This window comes from Notothenia rossii (genome assembly GCF_949606895.1).
Source record: "Notothenia rossii genome assembly, chromosome: 8".
NCBI classification, from domain to species: Eukaryota; Metazoa; Chordata; class Actinopteri; order Perciformes; family Nototheniidae; genus Notothenia; species Notothenia rossii.
This window is the reverse complement of record NC_136906.1, coordinates 70,831,868-70,845,225: the sequence shown is the minus strand read 5'-3', so window position 1 is coordinate 70,845,225 and position 13,358 is coordinate 70,831,868. Positions and strand designations below refer to the sequence as shown.

General features: G+C 43.2%; 1 protein-coding gene across 1 annotated transcript; it reads right to left on the bottom strand.

The window, feature by feature from the left end:
• Positions 1 to 6,644: 6,644 nt before the first annotated feature.
• LOC307016267 (uncharacterized protein) lies at positions 6,645 to 11,913 on the bottom strand. Its single transcript, XM_079645306.1, has 21 exons — positions 11,779 to 11,913; positions 11,631 to 11,701; positions 11,452 to 11,547; positions 11,242 to 11,366; positions 10,692 to 10,835; positions 10,526 to 10,612; positions 10,274 to 10,438; positions 10,104 to 10,200; positions 9,802 to 10,019; positions 9,563 to 9,719; positions 9,072 to 9,280; positions 8,872 to 8,989; positions 8,567 to 8,766; positions 8,384 to 8,498; positions 8,132 to 8,301; positions 7,964 to 8,061; positions 7,753 to 7,883; positions 7,472 to 7,661; positions 7,180 to 7,321; positions 6,975 to 7,095; positions 6,645 to 6,904 (listed from the first exon to the last, which is right to left on the bottom strand). Exons 1-21 carry the CDS (start codon positions 11,796 to 11,798, stop codon positions 6,834 to 6,836), a joined length of 2,745 nt encoding a protein of 914 aa, XP_079501432.1. The 5' UTR covers positions 11,799 to 11,913; the 3' UTR covers positions 6,645 to 6,833.
• Between the last annotated feature and the right edge of the window lie 1,445 nt (positions 11,914 to 13,358).

The window sequence follows — 13,358 nt, the reverse complement described above, 5'->3', positions numbered from 1 at the left end:
ATAAATAATGGAGACGGAGACAATAAACTGTTTAGCCCTTGAGCATGTTTTATTCCTCTGCTTCACAGGTGATTCCTTCGCTCATCCGAGCTAACTTAGAAGAGAACAAAGGATAGACAGTGGACACGTGCATCAGGTGAACACACCCTCATTTACATGACGCAAGCCTGGTCATTACGTAGCACGTAATACTACAGTGCCTCACAGTGGTACAATAACAGTATTACATCCCTATAGTACAGAATAGACACAATCTCTCTATACCAGAGGTGCCCAGTACGTCGACCGCGGTCGACCGGTCGACCGCGGGGGCAATGCTGGTAGATCGCGAGTCATTCATAAAAAAAAAAAAATCCAGCTCCGTTAAAATAGACAAAACAGGTTTTGATCCCTCCTCCCTTGGCCTCCCTGCCACTTAATTCAGGAGTTGACTTGATTGACAGAAAAAGCGACCTATTGCTTTCCAGTCTGTTAACCCAGAATGCAAAGCGATACAAAATCAGTCAAGTGCCGGGAGAGACAAACAACAAAATGAGTGCGGGAACGAGCAAAAAGCTAAAGACATACCACTTCCACACAGAATGGGAGGGAGAATCTTTTTTGTGATGTCACATTCAAAGGTTATTTGCCTTATTTGTAAAGCAAGCGTCGCTCTGCCAAAGAAAGGTAACGTGGAGAGGCATTATCGGAGTGTTCACAAGGCATATGACAGCGACTTCCCTCCGAGTAGCGAGTTGAGAAAGAGAAAGGTCATGTATTATTGCTACACAAACATTATCTCTTAGTGTCGCCAACTCGTTTCTAACATGCAAAAAGACAAACAAATGCGTCTATGGTCGGTGTATTTTCTATCTTTCAAATCCAGAAGAGATCTCTCTCTCCCCCGTCAATTTGCAAGGGGGCGGGGCAGTTTACACACACGCATCTGCTACATGCAGCAACACACGGAGGAGATGGTGGAGAGAAGCGCTCCAAGGTGTGGTTACATGTTACCCGTCTTGAGGTGGACAATGCTCGTCACCAAAAGTGTTTAGCATGTAAGGGCGGTAACACGAGCAATTTGTCTAAACATTTAGCAAAAGTGCACCACATTCAGACGGACGAATGCACCGGGTTCGACTATCTTTCTAGTAGCTCTGTGGCCCCATCCACGAGTAACGTTTCCACGTCAGGTGTTATGTATGCTAGCAGCAACACACGGAGTTAACTACATTATACAAACATGGGTTAATGATTAGAGGTAACTGAGTTATTTATTTTGTTAAAGTTTCAGCTATTCTGTTTCCAGTTCTGTCATAAGATTATTTAATAAGATTTGTTAAAACATTGTTGTTTCTTTTGATGTGAAATATTATTTATTTAATTCAAATAAAAAGCAATGTTAATTTTGTTCACAATTTGTTAAGTTAATTTAATAATATATGTATTTTTGAATCAAGTATTCATCTTTATTGTCTTCATTGTTAGTTTCCACATGCCTAAAACAACCTCAAACTAAATCTAAAAGTTGATGGCTAAATAAGAGCGTTTGAGAAATTGTGCAAGGCACACAGTAGTAGTCCAAATAGTCGATTAATCGTTTCATTAATCTATAGATTAATCGATAATCAAATTAGTCGTTTGTTGCAGCCCCATTGTAGTTATCCCATGTAAAAATAAAACGTGTTATTCAGCAACCCTTGCAATTTGGGATTTTATTTTTGGTTGGTAGACCTCGGTTAGCTGGTCATTTCAAAAGTAGCTCACCAGCCAAAAAAGTGTGGGCACCCCTGCTCTATACATACAGTAACTGAGGACATACAGTATGTAAACATTTCCCTTAACAATTCCAATCGCTTTTTAAAGTCAAAATCAGCCAATTTGCCGAGCTCCGCTACAACTACAGGTAGCGATGAGAAGTGAGGCAGGGACGAGCTCTGCCTCTCGTAAGCCCACAGTAACTTGCTGGAGCACGGGCACTAATTTAGCGCGCTCAAGCCAGTTACTGTGGGGTGAGGTGAGGCACAGATGAGCTCTGCCTCACCTCAGAATGTGTCACACCACAGAAACTGGCTGGAAAGCGGGCACTAAGCGCATGCCTGTTACCATCTCACTGTAGGTCACCAATGTAATGTTTGTAGATCCCTTTATTACATTTATCCTCGCCATCCATAGTCTCTAAATAACTTATTTAACGTATATATGATATTTAGTCTCGCTGGTCTCATCATATAACGGCAATGAAAAAAGCAGCAGGAGAGGCAGCCATAACCTCTGCCGCACTGAAGGGGGCGCACGTGAGCCCACAGGTTCTTGTTGCTACTGTTATTCTAAGCAGAGACGGATAGACACAAACAACAAACTAGACTTTTGAAACTACAGGAAGATAAGGAGGACTTTTACAAAAAACTAATAGAGATTGTTGTCCAGAAGGAGAGCATGGACTTAATCTTCAGGTCAAGGTAAGACCACAATTGTAATGAAAATGGGATCTTACTAAGAAAGAACAATCCAATATTTGGATTTTGGGTATCCTTTGGTTGAACGGTCCGTTTAAAATGAATCGAAGCATCAGACTAAAAAAGCTTTGGAAAATAACCAAATATTTTCATTAAGGTCAAAATATAATATTTGTAAATCTCACTCTGAAAGAGTCAGTGACTCACCAACCATGAACCTCACCGCACGTCACTGATGCCGATGATGCGGTCATCTTTGTACACGGGAAAAATACTGAAAACATTACATCCTTTCTCTCAAATGCATTGGACAAGGTTCAACACTGGCTGAACAACATTTGCTTACAGTTAAATGCAAAAAAAACAGTATGCATGATGTTCAGTAAACGACCAGTCAAAATCGAAGGATCCAATGTGTTTTTAAACGGAGCAGAATTGGAACTAGTCCCCTACTTCAAGTATCTTGGAGTCATACTGGACTCAAACTTGACTTTTAAGAAACATATCAAGAAATTATCCAATACCGTTAAATTCAATTTGAAACAAATCAGACTTTTCTTAACTGTCAATGCTGCAAAGTCATACCTCCACTGTATGATTCCATCCCACATTGAATTCTGTTTTACAAACTGGTCGTTTGCTTGTGCCACAAACCTGAAACCAATAGAACAGCTGTACAAGAGAGCTATCAAGGTGTTTGACAGAAAGCCAAATTCATACCATCACTGTACCATCCTTGAAAAACACAATTTCTTGAGTTTTGACGATTTAAAGTCTTTTAAAAGTATGTGTTTTTTTAATAAATGTTTACATTCCCTAAGGGGAATTCATCCACAAAAAACACAATGGACGCTGCATAGGTCAGAAACCAGAGGAGACTGTGAAGTCCACCATAGACGGACCACTTTTGGACAAAATGTCCTCTCCTTTAAAGGCAGCTCATTCTGGAATAGCCTCCCCAACTGAGATACGGGATTGTCCCACTCTCAATAGCTTTAAAGGTCAACTAAAAGAATGGTTGAGAAATAAACAGACGTACAGTCATCGCTAAATGCACTTTAATAAAGGGGTATCTTCTCTTGCACTTTATGTAGCACTTTATATGTCGTAGCTGCTATATTGTACTGCCATGTGGTAAATACTTGTGTATGCTGCTCTTGCTCTTTTGAACTTTTTGCATATCATGTATTTTGTTTTAGCTTTGTTTGTAAAATATAATTTTCTTAAATGTTTTATGTGAGGGACTGCGGATGGAAATTAGCTCAAATCTAAATCTGGCACTGTTACGCTTGACACATTTGAATGTTTTAAGTGTTCATTACTGTGCATTGTCCCTGCCAAATAAACGATGAAATGAAACAATAGATAGACTAAACAGCTGAGGACACTGAATCACATTTGTTGTCGCTTATGGCTTGGGGTCATCAACTACCAGAGAAGGATGTGCTCCAGGTGTCCCACAGCAATAACTATCTCTGACAGAGAGTTGCCCCGTCATAAACTGGCAAAATCAACAATATGATAGGGCTACCCCTCCTTATGGGAGATAACGGCTGCTCAATGTTGGTCAATTATTCCCCAACAATGACAATATTCATATAAAAGGTCATTGAATTCTACAAAGAGGTGTGTATCCTTCTCGTCTAGTTATGTTGTACAATGCTACATTGATTTGGGGTCAATAGGTCACATTATATGGAAGCCATTTGTTGAAAGATTTGTTTTATATTCATATAAAAAAAATAAGAGGGACTAAAATCCACCAGAAAGGGCAGTAGAAAAGCACATGTTGCCGGCTTGAAGTCTGGGAAGAGAAGGGAAGAAGAGAAAGGAGGGAACACAGTAGGTACACAGGAGGTACAGTCAACATGTGTGTCCGTGCGGAACAATACCCCCAACCTGTAGTTCCATGAATGAATTTTGATAAACAGTGATCACTACACAAGCCCCCCCAGAATTCAGAACATGGACACAATCCTCGCGTTCGGGAGGAAGCACCACAGGGGCCGAGGAGGGTGGGGCCGCAGGCGAGGGTCGGGCCATGGAACGGGCTGTCGGAAGGAGGCCACAGGAGAGAGCAGGGGCCCAACGAGGGCGAGGGCATCCCCACCGGGGGGTGGGCCATGGAACGGGCCGTCGTAAGGGGGCCCCGGTAGGCGTCGAGGCGAACGAAGAAAACATCCGCCAGCCGTAGTAAGCTGGGTCGCTGAGCTGCGACGTGCGCACGGGCGTGAATATCCAGGTAGTCCCCAGCAGGGAGGAGCGCAACCCGGCCGCAGGCGAGCGCGCAGCAGCGGCGGGCACAAAATCCCCGGGAGGCAGAAGCAGTCTCCCCGGGAGGCAGGAGCAGTCTCCCCGGGAGGCAGGAGCAGTCTCCCCGGGAGGTAGGAGCCATGGACAGGCCAAACGGGGTCCAGAAGTGCGCCACCCAGGCGCCAATGAAGGCGTGGGCGAGGTCCGAAGCTGTTGCCGAGGCGAAGGAAGAGGCCAGACAGGGTCCCGAAGCACGCCACCCATGGGCCGATGAAAATGTGAGCGATGTCCGAAACCGCCTTCGAGGTGGTGAAAAAGCGAGAGGGTCCACACGAGGCCGACCAGACATGATCGAACCTCATCTCAGGCACCAAGGAAAAGCTCAAAAAGGTTGTCCAGTCCACGATCAAAAAGAAGTGGGCGAAATTGCGAGAGGATCCACACGACTTGGGCGAAACTCCTCTCCGGCACCACCAAAAAGAGTTAACAGTCAGATCTTAACAGATGGACAATGTCAGCCGTTATCCGCTAGCCGTTAGCTCTCACTCATCGTTAGCTGCTAGCCGTTAGTCGTCGTTGTTAGCCGTTAGCCGTTGTTGTTAGCCATTAGCTGTTAGCCGTTGTTAGCCGTTAGGTGTTATTGTCAGCCGTCGTTGTTAGACGGCAGTTAGCTGCAAGTCGGTAGCCGTTATTCGATGTTGTCAGCCCTGGAGTCTCTGCTAGGCGGCGTGCCTCTACCAGGGAAGGTGCCGCTGCGTGTCGGGGCCAGCACCTCAGGGGTAAAACGCAGAGCGGCCAGGAAGAACCGGTCAGCTCCTTCGGCTAAAGCGCGGGGCTCATCACTAGCCGTGTTAGCAGGCACTGTCTGGACATGCAGCCGCATGTCTGGAAGAAACAGTCCCGTGAACAAGAAGTCGGGTTCTTTCGTACCTAGCAGGTCGCATATCGTCTCCACGTGGTCGGAAGGCTTACTGTCTCCCAGTACCGAAACGATGTGGGAATGGCGAGCGACGTCCCCGGCCATTCCGCAGAGGACGCACCGGGCCTCAGTCCGTGTGCATGAGGCAGCCACGGACGTCTCCAAAAATCCCCGGCAGTTTGATAAAAACGGCGTTTCTAGCCCTTTTCGGTCCAGTCTTGGAAACTTCTGCGAGACTTATGTCAAGGTCACCAGTGTAGTGCAGAGAGAAGGGAGTCGGAGGCGGTGCATCGAAGGTGCAAAGTTGGCTTTGAGCAGCAGAAAAGCACATGTTGCCGGCTTGAAGTCCGGGAAGAGAAGGGAGGAAGTGAACACAGTAGGTACAGTCAACATGTGTACGTGCGGACCAATACCCCCAACATGTAGTTCCATGAGTGAATTATGATAAACAGTCATCACCACAGGCTTCACATTCCCTATGGAAATATGAGAGTGTTAAAGAAAGTCTCAAATACATGTAATGAAATGACAAAGTGAGAGAAACACGATGGATGTTAGCTTTAACCGGGGACACAGAATTTGACGGATAGCAGAATAAGCTGTAACACCTACAGACTTGCTATACATCGCCAAAAATTGAACAAACAGTACCTGGACTGTAAGCAGGAAGAGATACACTTTGTATACAGTTATTCTGCACATTTGAAGTTCTGTTTTTTAAACTTAGAGTGAGCATTTCCAAGTATTTGAGGGTTGTCTTGCTCCATTGTTGTGTTTCCTAAAGGCAGAAGTGAGGACACGCAATCACATTTTAGTGCGTCTCCAGTAGGCAGGGCTTATCAATGGGGAAATAATAACTTCAGAATGTATTTCATTTAGCGCCTAACACAACTCATTTTGTTTATTATACAAGATATCATTTCTACATATGTTGATGATTCTCTGCATTTTGTTGGAGTTATGAGGGTAGTGGTTGACACAAAACCTGCTTTTACAGTTGACCACAGAAAATGCAACACATTGATAAAAGAGACTATGAATAAATGTGGCTTTTATTTGTTGTATTCGTTTATTTTTCAAAATACGTGAGTCGTTATCGTCATCCATCAATATAAAAGGCAGTACATTCATAGATAAAACTGTGTTCCCCTGGTCCTGGAGCCAAACAATGAATAAATATACATAAGGTGCAAACGACAAAATGTAAACACTTCAGAAAATGTTCAGAGGTTAGACAGAATAATTGCCCCAGAGGAGATCTGCTTTCGGCGTGTTGAGTCGGTGCTTCTTCGCTCTGCAAAACAAGTAAAGATTACCAGCTGCACATCCAGATCGACTACATTTGATCAGACTCGATCACTTACCCCTTTTTACACCTGCAGGTCTTGAGTAGCTCTGACCTGGAGGATGCACACACTCGCCTCTGCAAGAACCATCTGCCTGGCTGCTTGTGTCACAAATCACTGCATCACAGTGGACATAGATCTGTGGACAGACAGGATGATTTATTACACAGGGCTACATGCAGCAGTGGCCAAAAGACTCCTGATTTGGATTTACAAGTCTTACCTGGTCTTTCAGAACCTCGTCATCTTTAGTGAAAGTGAACATCTTTACAGAGAAGCGCTTGATGTGGGACGGGACTAAAACTCTGGAGTCACTCACAACGGGATGGAAAACTGTGGCATAGCTGTCATCGCGATTCTCACAGCTAGTGAAGGAATTTGAAAGTTAAAATAAGCTGCCATTAAATGAAATTAGAATGCTTTTTAGTGGATCATTAAGACAGTGTTTACACAACTCACTTCTGGCCAAAGGTCTCAGTCGAGAACATGTAGTAGTTAGTTTTGCACAACATTACCTGTCCACAATGATGTCCCAGCTTGGCAGAGATGTCCTATCTTCATAAAGGGTTGCCCAACAGTTCTCAGCAATGAGTTCCAAGTGCGGGTCGGTAGAATGCATCAGCTCCACCTCAAAATACAGAGGCTGCCGCAGATATTTCACCACTGGATAATCCTCTGCTTGGTAGAAGAGCTCGTAGGATGGATCTGCAGGAGAAGAGTCCCATTAGAGAAAGGAGGCCTGGACATTTACAGTGTTTTGTATGCATGAACAAGATGTTGTAAAATTCCACCATGCCTTGGGCTAGCCTCATCTGCACCATCAGCTGCCCGGCGCCGATCTCTGCAGCGGGCTCAAAGGTTCTTGGTTTAGCGCTGAAGGCAACAGTCCGAGTCTCATTGACCACATAGAAGCAGGAAATGGTTTGCCTATTAGGGGGAAAAATAAAATATATAAACACATACATTGAAGGTGTTCATCTCCAATTATACAGAATCAAATATTTTACCTGTAATCAGGATCAACTGGTGATGTGTTGGCTGCTCCTTTGGCGTTGTTGTAAGACAGGCGGATCTCATTTTCATACATCATATAGTTGTCAAAGAACTATTTAACAAAAACGCATTAACATTTGACAAAAAGCCCTTTTGATATTTAAATGTGATTTCACACTCACCGTTCTGGTGGTTCCACAGGTATCCACACTGAAGGAGAAATATGCAAAGCGATCGTCGCTGAACTGTGGTGTGCAGGACTGGTCCTTTAGCGTCAGCTGACTTGGCTCCAGATTACGAGTAGATTCAACCTTCACAGCCACAGCGGTCATTGTGCCATTGGGGTGGCACTCTGGAGGAAGAAGCAGGCAATGTGTAAAGCAACAAAAATCCATCAATTAAAGCAGCAAATATATTTAGATGTCACATCTTACCAGTTGCTTTTAAGGGGAAGTAGCAAGCCAGATAGAGATCAGCAAGCACCCAGTCGTTTGTACGATCCAACAGAAGCAGGTCAATTCTGGATTTGACTGATTCTGCAGTGAGCAGCTGTGGAAAAGAAAGTAAAGTTGGCCAATGCAGACGATCTATGGTGGGATGTTGTAGTTTTGACATACCTCGAAAACAGCGTCCTTGGCAGTGTATGGCAGAATGAGGCTGAGGTGTGTGCCGTTCTCATAGAAATTGTAGTCTTCAGCCATCTCAGCCGTCAGCTCTCGAGATCCAACGATAGCCTTGAAATTAGAGCCGTGACTCCCGAACTTCACACTGATGTAAAACTGGTTCTGGTCACAGGTGCCAGCCATGATGGGTAGCACTAAAGCAGCAAAACATGAATTATCCATTTGATTGTGTAGCTTTTACTCCAATATGTTTGCTTTCAATAAAGATATTGTCAAAAGCAAATTCAATATGATCTCACCAACATCCTGCAGAGAGGCCTGCAAGTCGACCGGGAGAGCAAAAGGAGTTTCTTCAGGCAGGATGATCAACCCAAAGATCAGAGGGAGGAAGTAGGATGTAACCATGCGCTCAGGATTCTGCAACAAATGAAATAAAAGCTCAGCAACACTGAAAACATGCTGGTACAAAGTGATATTTTGAATCTATAATGTCACATACATGTTTTAAGACAACATCGGCATCAAAGGGCACTTGAAGAGAGAAAATCTTGGAGCCATTAGCCAAGCTGTGTTCCTGGACTGTGAAGCCTTTGGCATTGCTCTCCTCAACAGTGAGGACCCCGGTGGAGAAGGTGATGTTCCTCAGCTCAACGTCATGGAGGAAGGTTCCCAAGAGAACGCTGAACACCCGAGTCTCTGGGACAGTGTCTGAGGAACAGAAAGTGGCAGGTTTACAAATTCTAAACCAGCCTCAACATTGATAGAGAAACATTGAGTAGTTGGCTTGAGTGCTATTTAAAAGATCTCTTTGTAAGCAAAAGTGGATTTTGTACTTGGCTTCAAATCCCATCCAAACACACCATTTTGCAAAAACTGAAGACTTTATTTAATGGGTTTAGCAGTCTTTAGGATATATCCGCGCAAGCACGATTTCAAATGTTAAGCCAATTTAGCTCTTTTTTGTTGCCACATTTTTTTTCATACTCTTACCATCCTGGACTTGGGGAGGTTGAGGCATCAAAGGAGTCATGATGGGGAACAAAACCTTGTATCTGGTATCATCTTGGGTGTCATCTGCCCTCCACAGTACCTCAAGCATGGGCTCCACGAAGTAGGTGATGTGGTACTGGTCATCTGGGGCATGGCTCTGCAATAATTCATGACATTTCAATAAAACATGCAAATGCACTAGTGACTCTTGCATTTCTAATCTAGAGATTTCCCCCAACCTTGTAGTAACCATCAGGCGAGCCCACTGGGATCTCGGCGACGATGTGGAAGTCTGTGGTGCTCAGTGTGTACCCCCGTGCGACCATCTGAGATCTATCAAGCCTCTGCCCGTTGATGCCCATGTGCATTTCTGAGATTGTAATGCTGCCGTCCAACAGAGGAGTCACACGGCGAGGTACGTGCCAAGAGATCATATCCTCGGTGAAGAGGACGCCACCTGTTAATTACAAAATGGCGCCGTTGAAGTTAACTGTGCAACTATTAAGCTTACTGTGAAGGCAATATGTTGCTCAGGACTCACCTTTGGGACAAGCCGCTGCCAAGTTCACTACATTCAGACCCTGTGGTGCCTTGTAGTAGGCGCTCACCCTGAAAACTTCCATGGGGATTCCAGCCACCTAAAGAGAGGAGAGGTTTAATATAATTGACGAGGGAAAGGAAAGAAACACTGTATAGGAGTGTGTTGCTTACATCCTCTGAATAAGTCTCTGCTGTATTGTACGGGCTTCGCATAACCAGACGACTAGAGGTAGTTTTGGCAGCGTAGCCGGCTTGTTCAGCCTCTTGCAGCACCATGGCCACTGGTTCTGGGGTGTAAAACGTCATCTTCCAGATGCCTTGTGATGCACCAGAGGCCTACAGGAAAGAACAAATAATAATTAAATCCTCATTGGTGTAGGGAGGAATTAAACTGTAGTATCTGAACAGTTTAATTCAACATACTTCAGGATTGGCGTTGAGCTTGTCGTCTTTACCATCCCGAGTCTGACCCTTAGCTTCAGCATCAAGGTTAGCCATGTGGTGCGAAACCTAAAACAGAAAATGGTGGTTTTAGCATTCGTTTCCATACACACAAGACGGTGGAATCATCAATGTAAAGATGACCTACTTCCATGTAGTTCCTGTCGCAGAGGATCTCCCTGAAGGCCCAGCGAGTGTAGCTGCAAGTCTGATACACGTCATGACTGACCACGTCTGATGGATTCTCGCCGTACATCTGGAGTCTCAAGCCAACGTTAAATGTAGCATCATCCTATAAATATAAAACAAATTGAGAGAAACTCCGTAATATTCTTTGGTTCCAGCTTTTTTTTCATTGAAAATGTAATATCCTTGCCTTCAGGGACACATTTGAAGTCTAAATGGATATTTGTGTATGTAACAAATGAGTCAAGAAAGTACCTAGTAGATTAATACAGTTTGGAGTGGAGCAGTGTTAACATTTTAGGGATTTACCTAACAAAAAAGGGAAATGTACTTTGTGTCTTTTAAGGGTAACTTTAAAAATTTAATTCAGGGAAACACAAAAATGGGAGCAACCATGTGCTTGTTGAGCCATTAATTCAGTCACTCGAGACAGAATTAGCACATGTGGCCCCAACTAAACTTAGTAGAAAATGACATTGAATGCTGTTAAACCACTTTAGCTCAAAACAAACCTTGTTGTCCACAAAGCAGCCCATCAGGGAGGTGTAGATTCTGGTATTACCCCACGGGTCAGACTCCATGCTGTATCCACACTGAGCAGCCATGCTAGGTGTCAACAAAATGTGCTTGGTGCCATCTGAGGGGAGAGAATAAGCTTCGTCAGGGACCCCTTTCTTCAGTGATGAACCAATCAGCTCATTATTAGCAGTTTGAGTACTTACTGATAGCCTCCACCTCAAGCTGGTTTCCCACTGCTAAAGCCTTGTCCAACGACAGTCTCATTACATTTGCGGCACAGTCAGACCTTAACCCACTGCCTGTTAAAAGAAAAGGCTTGTGAGGAGAATGTAAACCGACTTAATATGCTGTATAAAATGACTTAATGAGAATTGAAGCTTACTTGACTGTGAATTTAGCTTCACATTAGGCCTGGCTTGACCCAAGATGATAGCTGCAGCCATCCATAACAAGCTTGAACACATAAAACACATCATTTAGAGACAATTAAGTACACACATAGAAAGAAATTCACAAGAAATGTAACTTACATGCTCCCAAGCCTCAGCATGGTGCCGTTTGTAAGCAGCAAAACCCAAAACTACAAGAATACAGTCACTATCAGAGCTTGGCAAATGTCCAGCACACCTTCCAACAAAAACACAAGTCTAAAAGGAAGGGGACTGGATGATTAACTGAGACATCAGCAGCTGCTTTATATTCCACTTAACGACAAAGCACAGGTGAGGCTTGTTAAGGATTCTCCACACACACACACACACACACACACACACACACACACACACACACACACACACACACACACACACACACACACACACACACACACACACACACACACACACACACACACACAGGGTGAGCTGATGTATGCCTAGTTTATTAAGAACATATTGTAAAAACATATGTATGGAAAGGAAAAACACACATTCTTCAGTAGTGTAAAAAAAGTATTTATTGTTCCGCAAAAGTAGATTTGTATTCGATATTATACATATATTACATTTTTATATTTCAAGAAGCAACAAAAATAATCCGCAGTTAATAATAAATTAAACTTTTCCTTAAAACCACATGTTCATTTGTTGATTTTTGCCTTTGAGCCTCTTTATTATGACTCTAATCTAATAATAGATTATTGTTTGTGCATATTTTCAAACCTCCTTGCAAGATGATGCACTAACATTTATTACAGACAGTAAAACCAGAGCTCATCGTTTCACCCGGGTCGATTAGTCTGCTCTGTCCAATTATGCAATGATATCATATATGTACAGGCCATAACAATATGTTCCAACTGGAAGAGTGTTGAGTCAGTGCAGAAGAAGGAATAATCAATGCTCTGCTTAACAAAAACCATATCAAAATGTTGCACCCATCCCTGTGGGATTTCTACTTGGTTTCATAGGTTCTAACTGAATGTTTTTGCAGCAATAGTTTTATTTTCATTGTTTCTGTTCCTTGTGTAGGTTATTTTTTATGTTGTTTGTGTTTACTTTAAGGCTCATCTTCATTCTGATATCTTTAACAAAGGGTTCATGTTCAGATCAAATACGATTATAATTTTCGATACGATACCTGTACATTATTGGAAATAATTTGACAAAACTTGACCGATTTTTTTTCTTCAAGCCAACAGATTTCAGGATTTATAAAAATGTATATTCTATAGTTTATGGAGTTGTCAGTATCCCCTGTCTATCTTGTGCTGCTGGTCCAGAAGTGTCTGTTTCAGGCTCACTTTGGCATCTTCAAAATCTGGATTAATCTTCAATACTCGTTGGAAGTCACTCTTGGCGTCATCGAAAAAACCTGTAAGACATTAAACATGTTCATAGATAAAAATGTCATGATATGTAAAGTACTGCCAAACTAGCTCATTAAGAGTCAGCAGCTTTAAGTTCTGGGCATCATGAGAACAAGTGAGTACACAGCTCCATCTGGTGTTAAAAGAAGAACACACCAACTGACTCAAACACACATTAACCCATCTAATGCTGGGATCACACCACAATACAGTTAATGACAGATGTTATAGATCTATATTAAAACAGAGCTGGTAGACTTCTCAAGAAAGAGTCACTGGCACAAGGTATTCTGCTAAAACAAC

What these genes read in the sequence shown, in the direction of transcription:
- LOC307016267 (XM_079645306.1), bottom strand. Translation starts at nt 11,798, where the DNA reads ATGCTGAGGCTTGGGAGCAT. An exon ending in GCTTGAGGTGGAGGCTATCA is followed by an intron (nt 11,367 to 11,451) that starts GTAAGTACTCAA and finishes CTCTCCCCTCAG; the next exon opens with ATGGCACCAAGCACATTTTG. An exon ending in CCAGTTGATCCTGATTACAG is followed by an intron (nt 7,884 to 7,963) that starts GTAAAATATTTG and finishes TCCCCCTAATAG; the next exon opens with GCAAACCATTTCCTGCTTCT.